At 44.1% G+C, this 16,552-nt stretch overlaps 1 protein-coding gene across 3 annotated transcripts in view; it reads right to left on the bottom strand.

The window, feature by feature from the left end:
- The window catches only part of LOC149360726 (glutamate receptor ionotropic, kainate 2-like), a 116,755-nt gene that overhangs the window by 30,565 nt on the left and 69,638 nt on the right, over nucleotides 1–16,552 (bottom strand). For all 3 annotated transcript variants that reach the window (XM_089572499.1, XM_089572498.1, XM_089572497.1), the window contains exons 4-7: nucleotides 13,816–13,994; nucleotides 12,990–13,043; nucleotides 8,087–8,260; nucleotides 6,639–6,794 (exon numbers count right to left, since the gene is read on the bottom strand). In XM_089572499.1, the coding sequence (XP_089428625.1) occupies nucleotides 6,639–6,794; nucleotides 8,087–8,260; nucleotides 12,990–13,043; nucleotides 13,816–13,994 (563 nt within the window). The remainder of the gene's footprint in view (nucleotides 1–6,638; nucleotides 6,795–8,086; nucleotides 8,261–12,989; nucleotides 13,044–13,815; nucleotides 13,995–16,552) is intronic.

The following is a 16,552-nucleotide window of genomic DNA, read 5'->3' on the forward strand; positions in this document are numbered from 1 at the left end:
AGATCACATGATGTGGCGTCACGTGATGACGTCACACCGGCTGCAGATGGGGCCTCATATCGCGCCGTCGGACGTCGCCCGGCGGAGGCCTCAACGCTTCGGGTCGCGCCGTCGCGCGCGACGCGGCGGCGGCGCCATCATCGCTGCATCACGTGATATGTGACGTCACGCCAGGGATGAAGCGGCGCGCGCCCGCGGTCGCGTCAGTCTCTGTGCCCGCAACCGCGCCAGCGTCTTTGCGCCGGGCGTGTATGCGGTCAAGATGCCTCCAAACGCTAAGGTCGTTAATAATAAGAATGCAAAACGAAGGCTGCTTCGCATCCACTGGGGCTTAACCTTGATAAGCCTCCAACTTTTTTTTTTTTACTTTGAACGAGCGCGGTAAGTACAGAATGTTTTCCATCACTTGTTCTCTTTCTCAAACGTAGTGTAGGAGTTTATCTGTTGGAAATATTCCTTTGCGTATCGACAAGGAAAACTGACTGCCTGTGACGGTTGCCTAGGATCCAAGAAGAGGTCGTCACCGAGGACACTAAATACAGGAATCACCTCATTTTAACAGGAAAGATGTTAAAGGCTCCTTTCACCATAAAATGGGGTGTCGGCTTTGTCGGTGTCGAGGTTGTGAGCGAAAAATCACTGGCGTGGCTCTGGAAGGTAGTCCCCAGAGAGCAACCTAGGAGGCAGGAAGGCTGCTTAGGTCCCGTGACATTGCGTCGTTGTCACGCACTGCTCACGGGATAGCGAACGAACTGCCCACCGTGCCAGGCAGCAGTTAAATTAATGATCAGTCGCTAGGGAAGAGAAACCTGGACACACAAGGCCCACCACTGAAAGAACCTGTCATCACATCGCTTAACCGCTGCAAGACTGCGCCAGGAGGAGTTTGAGGACTCCCAGGGACTGCTTGAATGTGAAGTGCAGAATGTCCTTCAGTCTATATAAAAATGAATCCATTACACTTTCGCATACTGCCGTTAAGCTGGCGCTGAAGTGTCCCCTACAGTTTTTTTGCCGTTTTGCGATCATTGCACCTCTGGCCAGTTGTTGTAAAGAATTCAAATGCAGGGAGATTTGTGCCTTTATGGTACACCAATGCGTTTCATACATGCTGGTGCTTGGATATAGATTGAACCTCACCGCATGTAGACATAGAAGAAGTATCCGAATAACAGAAACAAACACGGAATTAAGAAATAAATGAAGTGCATAAGTGCCGAAAAGTCTTCAACAGAAAAGGCAGAAGAAAATGAAAGATAGAAAGGAGAGAGAAAGGGCGTTTACATGCTTCTTGCCCGAGGGAAGGTGAAAGAAGCGAATTAACATGCAACCATAGTCGGGGTTCGGCCGCTTTTTCCCCAGAGGCAGCAGTGCTGTCGTAAGAATACGAAATTGGGGCAACGAATGAAATCTCCAGCATTTATTTATTGAGTACACCCTCGGGGGCACTCAGCATGAAGCGGGCAGTGGCTAAAGAGAAGAATTACAAAGGCAGCGAGGGATGACATGAAACTGAGCAAAAGACAAAAGATCCTAGAAACGCAATGCTAACTGCTGCACTCTTCAAATTGTTGTAGTCCCAACAAATTGCAGTCTGCACGGGAAAGGCTATTCCACAGTTCAGAAGAGCTTGGGAGAAATTACTCTGGCAAAAAGCGCTGGTAATGCGTAATAGAATTTCTGCCTTGACAACGGGCTCTAATCGGTTCGGAAAATGAGGCACAGATGCATTTAATTTGTCTGAGTGTCAACCATGGTAAGCGTATCGACCGGATGTCATGGTAGATGCAGATTTTGCTTTAGCTTCCAGGCAGAAAATGAACATATTTATTCAGTGTCATTTCTAATGAGCTTATAAAGCCATCATGAATAAGATATCTCGCTGATGCGAGGTACACGAGCTTAGTGCTGATCACTGTCTAATAAAAGCGTACAGTCAGGCATGCTGGTAATATCGAAAAAACAAAAAAAAAACGAAATGGAAGTATTACCTTAGCATTGATTATTCTGTACGCAGTGTCACCCTTCCAGTCGAGTTTGTTACTGACTTCAAAGTGAGGTCCCCTCCTGAGATGCAGAGTCGAGTGCGATCTCATTAAATTAATATAAGATATGCACAGCAAACTCAGAGCTTGGCGAACGTAGATATATTTTTCTATCCTAAGTTCCAAAAAATTACGCATTGCACTTGAGTCTGCTCATGTGCTTTGAATGTGAAAACATTGTCTCATCATGAGCGCTGTTGTGAGGTTCATTAAAGACTCTTTAATTTCGAATGACCCTCTTACTCATTAGCACACAATCATGAGGAAACGTACACTCTATGTTGACCTTTATTCGCGAAGAAAATGCGCCCCTTTGTGGCCTTTGAGTTGCGTGCTCGACTTACAAGCAAAGAAGCATCGTTAAATACCGCGCACCTTAAAAGAAATTTTGTAATTTTTCGCTGCTGACTTCACTCTCTTGCCGACTACTGCTGACGTCTTGACGGATGATGGTGACGTCACTGAGGGTTTTCTGACCAGTGCTGCTTGTCAACGCCGCCGAGCTTCGTTGTCGATGAACCATATAATTGTTTTCCGTTAATAAGCGTAGTGTGCCGTGCTCGAGTAGCCTAAAAGTCGGCAGTGCACTTGAGCGTTTGTTTCCAAATTAATACGACTGTTCATGTCGTCGCATGCAGCCGGTTTCAAAGCAAGCGTTCTCTCTTCTCGGCGGCATCTTATCTTTGCAATGAAAAGAAGGCTGCAGGGTGGACCTTTCATAACTGCGTATTAACGCCATATAGTTCCGGCGCACGACCATGCGTCTCGATGCATTTCGTGTTGCACTCTTCGAAGTACCTTCAAAACATCGCTGGTGCATCTGGCGCCATCTGTGGAGGATTTTGGTTGCAAGACGTGCCTAGCAAATTTCTTAAAATGAAGGGAACTTGTTTCCTGCTTTGAATTTTGAACGATAAAAGTTGCCAGTTGTGTTAGAATTATGACTAAAAACACGAACATTGACGATATGCCAAGTATTAAAGGAAAAAATGCGACATCAACCATGGGCTGTATTGAGACGTCATCGAGAGAGATGGCGTGTTCAGGCTCCGAAGCCACCACTCCACAGTCACAGATACAGAAATGGCAGCTTAAACACACGGCTCTGGTTGTTTCAGACAAGGATTCTGCGTTCTGCAGCAAAGTTTGCTCGTATTAGGGTGTTTATCCTCTACGTATTACAGCATAACTTCGCTATCAGACGACTGCAAAATTTTAAAACTTATTTCTTGACCAGCCATTTTTCTTGTCACATTGTTCTTTGGCCCGCTTTGTAGCGTCCCATAATTTTAGCAGGCATAAAACAAGGCAAGGAAAAATTTATTAAAAATATTTCTATATTCCTGCTTATAAGGTACACTGGACAAATGTTGCATGCAGTCAGTCACAGTACATCACCAGAACAGAGGATCATGCGTGGAGCTTATGGGTGCTTCCATTCGCTCGCCAACGGGATTTTCCTTTTTGACATAATAAAACCTAGAGGGGACACATAACCTCCTCCTTAAAGGCATGAGATAATAGCATTATTGGTTTAATGCCCATGTTGGTGTAACTGGTAATTTAATACTTTGCATTCATACATCCCTGTGGAGTTTTCATACTACTAGTGGCACAGTGGTGCAGCGTTTAAGCGATGCGCCACTGCCCTGTGATGGGATGTGCTGCCACCCATCGCTGGGACTTAAGAGATTTACGTTGCTCTTCCCGCGCGAATCAATACCCTCCTTGCCTTCATTTCATTAGATCGGACCACCTTTTCTCCTTCATTGAATACACATTCTGTTTTTTCAACCTTCCCAACTCTTTGCATGCTACGAGGCATAAAATAACGTTATAAAAAAAAGAATTGCACGCAAGGGGCAGAACACGCAGAGGGCCCGAGCTGCATGTTGACAGAGCTTAAGTGTCTGATGCTAGACGGAAGTATGCGTTGTGTTTCTAGGCGCCTTCGTTAGGAAGACTCCAGACAATGACGATTCCGAATGTTTTGAATTGTTAATGATATGAAACAGTAGTTCTCTGATGAAATGAAAAGCTTCTAAAATTTAAACAAATATCCAAAGAAGCCGAATGGTTGAGCTAAAATAAGGCAGGTAACTGTGCATTTCTCTATACTTTTGAGGCATTCTTACTCCTTGCAACATTGCTATCGCTCTGAAATCTCCTCACACTCTACGTACCACAAGCTCCGCCGTCGGTACAGTGCTCGCAAAGTGCCCCTGAAACTAAGCCAGTCACGAAGCGTAGCACTGTTTCTACCGCGTACTCATGGACGGTGAAAGGGCAGTTGGAAATCGATTGGCGCGCTGCTGTCCCGCGAAGAGAGGGTTGAAGGGTTCGCAATAAAAAAAAAACGAGAAGAAAGGACGGCATAGGGCGAACGTGTGAAGGCCCAAGTATCAGTACCTAACTTCGTGATGTCACTTCGGACCCTACTTTCACTGAGGTGTCTCGAATCCGGTCGGGCGGCGCTGTAATCGAGACACCCTCGACACCAAAGCACAGAATACGTCTTGCTGTGGGAAACCTGCTCGGAGTTCTATTAGGAACACAATTGCACTCGCCCCCATTACTTCACTCTGGCAGTGGCAGCGCTTCGCAAGTCGGAACTGCATCGGCTTTTTGTTTAGAACTTAATGAGGGCAAAAAGTTGGGCATGTTGGTATAGACGCTTTACAGCGCGGGAGCATGGGCGCCGCCATATTTGGTCACATGACCATTCCGCCATCGCTGGCCTTCGGGCCTTCTCGTTTCGACGGCTGCCGGCCCGCTGGTGTCCGGCTGCAAGACGCTTCTCCGGCTCTGGTTTTGGATAACGAGCTGCCGGACGCCACAAAATTTTCTTGTGAGTGCGCATAGAACGTGTTGGTGCTGGAAAATGTTCGCTTCAACCAGCTGATTTACTCGTCTCCATCAGACTGCCGGCATCGGGTCTAATGTGTCAACATACCGCGGTCAGCTACCTGCGCGTTCATATTTATTCAATCAATTCACCACGTAACGATATTTGTGGACCGCATAACTTGTTGTCGAACTACAGATTAAAAACGGGACAATGCCTGAAAGCGTGCTTTTTAGGGCTCGATATTTTTGCCGAATGGAGGAATATGTGTTCACAGCTGTCAAGAACGTTCGCTGCTCAGCACTGTGCACGCGTCTTACAGCCGAACGTACGCGTACGTGCGATCGCCGGCCGATTGCCCAGATATTTACTGTATCCTCCGTTAACATTCCGGCTCCCAAAGGAAGAGTATGGATCTTTTTCAAGGACCCCTTCAGAAGCTCAGCGACGTTCGACCGTGCTCTCTTGATAAGTAAAACTGAAAACTGCTCAGAGTTCAGCACCCGCAAATCTAAGCAGCCGGAATAAGCTGGAATATTCGAAGTCCTGTAATGATAAATTTCACCGCTGTCCTGTTCATTAGCGCACTTCTGTAGAGCTTTTGCACTGGGCGACAGAATTGCACGTTGAAGCGCCTCCTTTTAGGACTTTTGCAAATGCTCACTTGCTGCTTCCACCGTGCAAGCGTTAGTGAGCACTGTGACGACGCTGAGGAAGCACTTATCGCAAAGGTCTAAAACGTACCGATCATTCTCGATGGTGATGGTGAGAAAGGTTACAGGCACAGGTACGCTCGTTCTGCCATTCCCGCAGGTGCTGCTGGCGTTGAAATAAACTGGCACGCACGCGGCGTTTGTGATATGTTTATTTTTTCGTGGAAAAACACATTAACGTTCTGTTCGGCTTGGAAGCAGCATGAGCTCGTAAAACAGCTCCTCCAAAAACGGAGGTAATTGTTTCGCGGTTTCCGTTATGTAACAAGCGCGTCCATTTTTCCGACTCTACACCACAGGGATAATAGATCTAGATATTAATTCAACAAACAGCTAAATTTATTCAACAATACGCACGACATCCGTATCACAGCTGGGTTTTTTAAGAGTCATTTGACGTTCGTGCACACGCTGCGCAACAGCGTTTCGCAATGCGCGGTGATGCTGCTGACGCCAGCTTTGAAGGCAAGGAGTGGCGAACCTCCTAATGGCGCCATCTGTCGTGGACAGAGAAAACTGCTCTCTGTAAACGGTGTATAGATTCGTAATATATACTAAAGCGCGAAAAGAAAACCACACATAATAAAGGCCACACAGGACAAGCGCTTGTCTTGTGTGGCCTTCCTCACGTGTGTTTTTCTTTTAGCGCTTTAGTGTCCGTTATGAATCTTTAGAACTTGTTGGGGATTCTCAAATAAATGCATTCCTTTTTCACATCAGGTAGGAATACTACTAAAAGATGGTGTATGATTTCTGTGATCGCTTTGAGGCTGCATTACACAACTCAAATGACGTCAAAAAATGTTGAGAAAGAAAAAGAACAAAACGGAGGCTTTACAGCTATGTTTCAAAATTTATGCTGTAATTTTTTTCATATGTGTATATTAATGAGCACTCCTCAAAGCTCCGTATTTATAAAGCCCTTAGAAAATACTTATGAGGCCACAAGATTTTTTTAAAAAAGATATAAGCGAAGCACATAATTCGCGTTATTTACTCCTCAATACTAGTCCCGGGTCATGTGCGCATGCTCACCATTTTCATGGACTCCAGCAGGGACGACCCATGCTTCCAAGGCTTGGGCTGGTCGCAGTTGAGAGACTGCAGGTCGAGGTTGTGCATGACGCGATCGGCGTTGTGCAGTCCGGTGGCGAGAAGCAGCACTGCGTCGTACAAGAGCGCAGTGTCTGTCTGCGAGAAAACGGGCTTGTTGAGTGGTCTTCGCTTTACCTTGTTTTGTTTCCAGCGAATGTACGGAGTGCGTGTTGTTTCAGAGAGCCACTACTGTTTTCTCAGGGTTGAAAAAAGATGGCTGAAGAAGTTACAACGTCATGAGTGGAAAGCGCCGCCTCCTTTAAGTAGTAAGATTTGCAATTAACGGCACAACGAAAAACGACAGTAAGGCTAACCCAGAATGAATGAAATCTAACATAAAACAAGATAGCGAACACCCATAGGCTACGAAAAGTAAAGAAGACGCAGGCTTAAAATAAAACAGGCATATGATAACAAGTAAAGGCGCTCAAAACGTATTACTGCAGCTTGGGATCTGCTCTGAACGTGGAGACGACTTCCGTAGCTTCGTATTGTTCCTGTGAAATCCGTTGGAGTCTGTCCAGCTTGCAGTTCACCACTCAGTTTGTTAATTCTATATTTACGCCCGAATGAAACGTGAAGCCTTACCCCCCGGTTTATTATTACGGCAGCATTAGAGGCGGCATATCAGAAAAAGGTGTGCATTGACTGTAGCCGCCGAGGGGGGAAAAGATTACGGAAGTAAACGGCAAGAAAGTGACCAGAACGTAAGCCGGATGTGCGGCGAGGGAGGGAAAGTCACGACAAAGGCGGAGGCGGTTCCCGAATGTGTGAACGACGGGGAACGCCGCGAGACGAGGATGGAAGCGCAGTGCCTGTGCGTGTTTGGATAAAAGGATTGCGTCACGCGATCTTCCGTGCTCGTTCGCCGTTAAATGATAGTTATACTGCGTGCTTTAAAGGCCTGTTTCGCTAGTTTTTTTATGTGATGTAAGCAGTTGATTCGACGAATGTCGAGGCACATGCGGCGGACCTTCGTTGTGCTTGACCAGCCGACAAACAACGGCCACGGAAAGCGGCAAAGAGCCAGCCCGGACAAAAGTATCGTGGCAACGTTGCATCCAAGAAGCGCCAACGGGAGTCGTGTAATCCAGCCATGCTCAAGCATGCCCATTGGACAGGCGCATCGATAAGCATCCAATTTTTATTAACCGCGTGAGAATAAGATACATTTGGCTAATTTTCCACCTTAATCTTGTGTCAGTGGGTGTTAGTCATCAAATAACATTAATGCTCCAGTTTGAAAACCAGTAGAGCGTTTGTAGGAGTTTTCTCATGATGGGTCAAATAACAATAGCTCTCTCTCATCGCGGGACTAATCATACGCAAAGAAGGTTGAAATTAGTAGTGTTTGTGTGCAGCAGAGTAGAAATGCAGAATTTCCTTACATCGATGAGGTGTCCGTTGGAATGATTATTGGCGCCGTACTTTGCAAGCGCTCTGCCAATCTTGAAGTCTCGGACGACGTGCATGACTTCCTGTCGCTCAGGGTCCACAAGTCGAAATGCTGTGATGTTTGCTTGAAGGTCAGAGAACTCAGAAAGGTCTAGAGTGTGCAGGTCCTGCAATGCAGAAATAGTTAAAGGAAGTTAGAATAGCTTCGTTTTAGACGCCGCGCTTAAAAACCGACCAATTCAAAGAAAAATAAACCTTGAATCGTAGGTTAAGAATTTTGAGATTTCTACTGTAAATACGTCCCGAAGATTGTAGCGCTGCAATTTTTGAGGTCTAAGCGAGCAGCTACTAAGCATTCCTTGAATATGTTATACCTCAATGTTTATAATGTGACACTTCAGGCTTTCAGGAACACATAAGAATTATTATTTTTTTTTATTTTCGAGCTTTCGTACATTTTAACGCGAAATGTAATACAAAGGCGGGTTTCTAAAGAGTGGAAAGCTATCTTGACATGCTGTTATCGCATTAAGCATAAAAAGTCATGTGCATGCAGCTTATACGGAACGAAGTTCAGTCTATGATGTGTAAAGTGAATATGCTGACATATCAAATATGCTGACCATATAAAATACATATGATGGCATGTTTTGTGGTACTGCCTATTTTGATCAACTTGTGCGTGATGTAGATTATTTTGTGTATATTGTTCTTGCAGTTACATGTATATCATAGGTAATTCTTTAAAATCGTGCCTGTTCGCTTTGCATATAAGTTATTTATAGAATGTTGGCTACGGTATGAACGGTTAGTTGGTTTAATTTTTAGCTCGTTTTTGTACATGCATAAAATCTGCAATATCCTTTTGTGGTCGTGCGTGCAAATGTCCGCCGTACTGGTCCATATATATCAGAACGCACCCGAAGCTATCCTTCAGCTAAAGATCCGCTCCTTTTTGTATATTGCAAAAATTGTACCACATGATGGCATACAAAATGATTAAATCGAATTTAACAGAATAACAGTTTGGGTACTAATATGTTGCAAGAAGCTCAGGAAGCTGAGATTTCGTGCAATTTTTTTAAGCGATTATCCAACGCATAGCTGTCCTGACCACTCGAGAAGTACTGTACCTGAGGGCATGGAACTACATTGTTCTTCCCAGTTTGAATAAACGTTGGCGTTGTTCTACTGAGGGTCGGCAATCATTTTGAATAAACCTTTCGGGTCGATATTACCTTTAATCGTAGTATTTATTTTTTCTGTTTCACAGAAGGAAGTTCTTTATACATGATGCAATCTTCAATTGAAACCACTGAATGCCCTTACGAAATTGCGAATTTGAAGCTTACAGCCTTACAGCCTTGAGAGGTCAGAAGGCATAAATGTTCATTTTATTTCATTACTCTTTTAAATAGTCTAGTGCGGAGCCAGTATCGATGAAAGCATGTTCTAAAATAAAGACTGTGCGCGTAGTCGTACTCTTGCAATAACAGCTGATGGTTTGGTTTGGTTTATTGGTGTTTAACGTCCCAAAGCGACTCAGGCTATGAGAGACGCCGTAGTGAAGGGCTCCGGAAATTTCGACCACCTGGGGTTCTTTAACGTGCACTGACATCGCACAGTACACGGGCCTCTAGAATTTCGCCTCCATCGAAATTCAGCCGCCGCGACCGGGATCGAACCCGCGTCTTTCGGGCCAGCAGCCGAGCGTCGTAACCACTGAGCCACCGCGGCGGGGCACAATACCAGCTGAGATCACAAGCTCCCGAGAAGATAGGCTTATAGATTTTGCCTCACGAGATTTTGAAAATTGGCAAATCAAAACAAGCATAATTTTATGGGTCAGAAACAGACGCCTTAGGCGATGTATTTTTGACAAAAGCTGTACTTTATGACGATCGTGTTTAGCGCAGATTGGAGCTACGTCAATAACTTGGACGAGGCAGAAGTTTAGGATTATTGTGCGATACATAAAGGAGAAAAAATAAATACTTGTTAACTATGTTATCATTAATTTCCTTCAAAAAAAAAAAGAGGAAGAGCCTTTTTTGGTGCGGAAGCTAGAATTGATTAGGGAGAAAGAATAATGCCTGTCGCCTTCTTGAGTTACGCCATCGAATGAACGAAGCACGTGTGCCCTTTTATCGGCACAATGTTAAGGTATAAAAAGCATACTGAGAGAAAGGAGGAGGAATTAATTAACTAAAATATGTTTCGACTGCTTGGTTTCTTGGTTAACCATTATGTCTAAAGTCATCTGCTGGTCACAGCTAGACTTACTATTCATTCGAAACACAATAAGTTTCTAATGCTCTGGTTGCACCCAGACCCAGTTAAAATGCACACTAGCCTCTTTAGTACGCACTTGTCAGATGATCGGCTACTAAATTCAGCTGTAATCGAACTCTCTTTTTGCATCCTTCGAGCATTCCCTCTGTTTTGTCGTCATGACTGTTAGGTCCCCCGAAGCTTCTAGTTTTCTTTGGCAAGCAATGGTCGCACAACTGTTATTTGGACTGGGCTGCCTGCATTTACTAATAATCTACAATCTGGGGACGTAGTCGAAGCGGTGCATAGGCGGCATGACGACGGTACGCTTTTTCGGTCATACTGGAGAGAGTGATCTGTTTGGATGTTGGGGACGCATTTATCAACAGTGTCATTAACACTCATAAAAAATTGCGGCCAAATTAGTGTGAAGGAACTTACAAGCGTATGCTTGTGCTTGAAGGTTAAGATGTTCTTTGTAACTAAATTAAGAACTTGTTCGAAATACATTAATTTTTTCGGGTTTAGACTATACTGACTTCGACTGTGTTGACAAGCATCGAAAGCTTGTCGGTTGGGCACTCAGTTGTTTCGAGCATCTGTTAGCACGAATATGTCGAGGTGGAGAACTGCATCTTACAGAGACCCGCTCCCCACAGACGCTAAGTAGAATCTAAGAAAACCTTAAGAAAGACACCATTGAAAACAATGAGCTAGAAAGGACACACAAAGGAAAATCATAAACATTGGTCAGTGCTATACGCAGCTGGAAGAAGATAGAATATCGAGGCTAGATACAATGAAAACGCAAGCACACTGAAACACAGACTCCTTAACCACCGATACAAAATAAGGAGAAGGTGAAGGAAGTAAAAGGAATAAGCACAATACCATCACTGACGAGTACGGGGGGGGGGGGGTGTAGCTACATGTGTTTCGGGGGTAGAAGTGAAAGGTAGTGTCAAGGTAACGAAAGAAAACTGCCGAATTGGGAAGACAGCAACGCTAAAGAAAATCACCTTTTTTTTTACTTCTCAAAGAGAAGTACATAACGTGATTACAAAGGACCACGAATTACAAAGAGCATAATGAGCAGCGCAATAAACAATACAAAGACTTAAACAAGTATGTCAAGGGCGACACAGTTACAAAAACTAGAACGCAGCGAGAGAGTTCGCAATGCACCTGTGGGAAAGTAAGGGAGCAAGACCCACCAACTCTTCGCGGCATAACCTGCCTCACACTTTGGGTACACAGGTTGCAATGGTAGAAGAAAACATCACCATACAGAATGTCGGAATACAAAAGCACTCCTTGTGGGCAAGCTATTGAAAGAAATCACACTAGAGAGGCGATTTGTAAGTGCCCGGGAAATGGAGGGGATATATTGCACCTCAAAATTTTGCACGTTTATACGCAGCCACATCAAACCATGCAACAATGTAAAAAGACAAGACAAACAAGTTTGTACTTAAGGAAATATATTAAGGTAATGATAAAAGTTGGAAATACTTGATACCTTAAGCTAAGAGAGGATTAAGGAAATAGTCCCCATGCTTACATAGCTATGAACTGATACTTAATTTTGCTTGCTTGATGGAACACGCGGTGAGTATATCAGAATAAAGTTAGTTGAAATAAAATAGAACATAAAAGTGCCGGCAATTCTTGCCATATTTCATGTATATCCTGAGAAGTGCATATGGTGGCACTCTCGTCAGCACTCAGTTTTCTCTTAGGTTTCTTCAATTTAGAGGAAAGGAAGTTCCTGGTTAGAATCAAGAGGACCAAGAGATATTGAAGAGAGTGCAATCAGGCAGTTGTAATGCACACATAGTTGTCTGATGTTTTCCAGCCCGTTCCATGTAATAAAAAAGCGGGTGACCTGCATGCAATTTTTTCCACACGATAGATTCAGGATTGCGCGCAAGAACTACAGATTGGCATGCCATGCCTAAGCACTGAACCCACAAGAGATCTCAATGCTCCGTGACAGATATTTACAGGACTGCTGAGCTGCATCTTATGTAGGTCTTATACATGTATATTCGGCTATATTTCTCAAATGCAATACTAAGACGAGTTAAACAGTTGTAGCGAAACAGCGCTGGCAACAAGCGCTGAGTAGGCAACGCCAGCTTCAACAAGAGTAAAAGAGAAATTCGAATTATGTTCTCGCTTCCAAGTTTTTGCAATAACCAGTGTGAAAATGCTTACAAAAGGATGTTTCAAGCTTACGAGTTAAAAACTACTCATCAAAGCATCGGATTGCGATTCATTCCTTTACAGAAGGCTTAAAAAAGGCAACTCCTCTATTAGTCATGCAGTCAGCTATAGGTTCCACTCTGTAGCTTTTGTTTCTTCAAGTGCATGCTTACTGATGAAGCCTGAATTATTTTCTTACTTACAGAGGCGACGTGACTGTAAGTAACTTTCCAGGATTTTACCGATCAAAGTGCCTGGTTCATAAACGCGGGAAGCATAGGAGTTATCGCCTTTGGTGTGTGAAAATAGCCTTCTTCTCACGAGTAATTACTTCCCTAACAACTGGACGCGCTGCCTTTGACATCACTTTTGCGTTTTATTGCAATTAAAGCAAGGAAACTTGGGCAAGTTAACACTTACCAGTGATGTAATGATGTAGTTGTGGTAATATGTCATCATGTTTACTTCTCGAGCCTGAAAAACCAACAGAAACCAACAATTTAGGTAGTATATTTGGCGCACCACACGCAGTCCGCAGGGAACTCTACAAAAGGAAATATTCACAGTTTTTGTTTTCAGCTGCTCTGCTTTGGCCTGTGAGCCTAGCCGCCTAGTTTATAGCGTTTACTCGGGCACAAATATAACGTTTTAAATAAAGCTGCAATCTAACCATGCGCTCTTGAAATACCTATGAGTGCTAACTAATGCACTGGGCCCTTCAAAACCTTCCGACTACACATCAGATGTAGTGAACACCACATTACTCTACATCTAGTTCGATCCAAAGTGCTAGTACCCACCTCACTTACCTCATATCTTTTTTTTTCCGAATTGTAACCTGACTCGTCATTTTTTATTATTATTTCGTAAGGTGCTTTTCACTTTTATTGCCAAGGAGCTTTCTAACAATAAAACACAAAAGATGTTACGGCTTCTTCTTAGCCTTTTCCAGGCTAGAATTCTAAAATTATCGCTGGCGTTCTATCCAAAAGAACTCAACTATGATACCTTAGCGGTACGAATGTCCTCCTCAGGTAAACGTACCATATATTTTAACGAATTTAAGACAGGAACTCTACGGCTGATCAAGGAATGAATTGCGCGTAGTTAGGTCAACACTTCTTTTTGCTAAGGAAAGTTTTGTAATGTCAGCATATTCATACGCAAGTCAAATCTGTTCACCTAGATTTTCTCGCAAACGATAGTGTTTGCGGAAATACAAGTTGTAAGCAAAAACACATCTCACCTCGCGTAATAACGCCGGCAGGGACTCCGTCTTAATGTCCAAGATTATGTTGTATTGTTTCGTCACTCCAATATCTTTCATAATTTTCATGAACGAGAGCTTTGGATTCACTTGAACCAAGGACACAGCGTGGTTTTGAGCGAAGGAACTGTTCAGGACGTCTTTTAACAAGATCAAACCTGTAAATTTGGACACACTAACAGTTAGGACACTGTTGTAGCAGGTGCATCAAATCAGGGGTCATGTTTTTGTCTGTACTTTAATTGTTAATCCGGCAAGCGTATGTCAAGTAAGTATGTAAATCTACTCTTAAACATACGCTCTGTATGAAAGAAGCAAATCAGACCTTCTTGTTGAGTAAGCAACACTACGTTAGTCGCAGAGCCATTTCGCGAAGCCGAGGAAAGGCCATACTGCGCATGCGTGAGGAGCAGTGACGTCACATGACGCACAGCTGGCGCGCCGCCGCTATCGCTGCGTGGGTGACTCTGAGGTGCCGCCGCCGCGCTCGCAGTTGCACATGCGCAGTATCGGCGCATAGCTAGCGTGCCAGGGCCGCCGCTGCCACACGCTCTCCGTCGCCTCTCTCTCCTCTCCGATGCGCAGTAGCGGCGCACAGCTAGCGTGCCGGGGCCGCCGGCGCGCCAGCTGTGCGTAGTGACGTCACTTGCTCCTCACGCATGCGCAGTATGGCCTAGCAAGAGCACGCGCAACAGCGACACTATGGGCAATGTAACTCAGGCAACAATATATGGCTACGCACAGATGTCACTTTCGCAGTCCTCCAGGTTTAACCAGAGCTAAACCACAGACAACTTTTTTCTTTTGATATTAGAATCCAGGACGACGAAAAGAACACTTATTCTCGACAATTAAGAGTGCTGCCGAATTCAGTGTCAAAGTTTATGATCTCTTAGGTCACTCCGAGATTTCCCTGGGCCATGCGGCAAATATAAACGTAGATACAACAGGCCAACAGGCATCTATGACGCATGCAATGCGTCACTCCGAAGTTCAGTGTCATTTCATAAACAGCCCGGAGTCTAAAGCACATTATCAGTTTCGAAATGCGTGCTTCTCCCGCATGTGCCCTAAGCCGTAACAGCAACTTACGTATCTCAGCCGAAGCTCGCTGAAATATGAGCGATGCCTATTACGGGGCGCATTCTTCAAGCTAGTAATTGAATGAGTCATTCAGGCAGAACATCTTGAGCGCCTTGCAAAACACAATACTGCAGCAAAAGATTCAATCAAGTCCAGCTTTCTTGACAAAAATTTTGGATGTTACAATGTTGTAAGGTGCGGTTATGGAATTATTGAAGGTATTGGTCCACTATTTGGATATGTAGCGAAATGTTTATTTTAAATTGTTTCCAACGATCTCATTGAACTTTTAAGACTGCCACAGAAAAGCATTCGAGAACGCTTTTCACAATAGAAAATCCGTTAATACAAAAAAAATACAACAGTGCAGTCGGTTGATCTGCATATGTATTGATTGTTATAGTGAAATCTTACATTATATGAAAAAAATTGCGTTTCTGGACGGTTTTCATTTGAAAAATGCGTTTTTCCAGAATTGCTGGGCATGAACAGCGGCAACGAATGATACTTTAACTGGTCCTTGCTGCTTCCGTTCGAACGCGACCGCGTTTCACTCTGCATGTCCCCCAGGGCACTAGCAGTACATTATCTTCGATTGTTAAAGATGTCGACATGCATTGAAATGTCATAAATGACATTTGTTTCCTCTTGGTGGTTGTAAGAGAAGCTAAAATTTTTTATTGTATTGAAAAGAAAGAGGCACCGAAGAAAATTTCGAGTTCGTTACCTTAATAAATACGCTATAGGAACGAAACCACTGAAAGTGAATGCGCAAAGAGTTGTGCTGCTGTGCTAGACGTCAACACTATTCAAAAATCGAAGACAGTGGAACTTTCGGGTTTTTGATATCGATCGCTTAAGCTTGAAAAAAAAGTGATATGACCGTCCAGAGTTGGGCTGCCAATGACTCCATCCCCTAGAGAACGGTACGAGGCTCTTCCTCCACGGCAACGAAGAGCGTCGTTGCAGAGCAGTGAAGCCAGAAAAAAGTGGTCTCTTTATTTGTGACACTATAGTTGCCAAACAGTTTCAATAGTTCTGTGGTGCTAAAATTTCGGTACGAGATGCTTGACAAAAGGGTTTTACTCAAGACGGCTACAGGAAACGCTCCTCAAGATATACGGGACATTCAAGAACGTTTGCGAAGGGAAGCAGGTGATGAATATTCCGCTTTACAGGTTCATGGTTCAGAGTGCAGTTCAGTTGCCGTTCAATTTACTATGATAATTGCAGTTCTGTCCTCGACCATTGCGAAATTAACAGCGCCAGTATTCGGTAGAAGCAGCTGTTTACTTTATAGGATTTTGCAGCAAAATAACATGGTTCTGCCTGCGACGAAAGTTTGACGGAGGCGCAATGAAGATATGCTAGATTAAAGTGGAAAAATTGTGACACTCCCTCAGTACATAAAAATGTAAGCACCGATCAGAAGGCGAAATATGCTCTCATAATCTCAATATTTGCTGAAGCTTAGGAGTTATCTCATGCAGTGGTACATGGAAAAGCAGAATCTCGCGCCCGAATCGCCCTCATTGTTCTTTCGTTCCCTAGAAGGCAGGAACAGCCACGAATAAGATGGGTGCAAGCCTAATTACCTCTCAACGGAAGGGAAAAGAGGGACTTGTTGTGACAT

This window comes from Amblyomma mixtum, chromosome 2 (genome assembly GCF_055824585.1).
Source record: "Amblyomma mixtum isolate Tamu chromosome 2, ASM5582458v1, whole genome shotgun sequence".
Lineage (NCBI taxonomy): Eukaryota > Metazoa > Arthropoda > Arachnida > Ixodida > Ixodidae > Amblyomma > Amblyomma mixtum.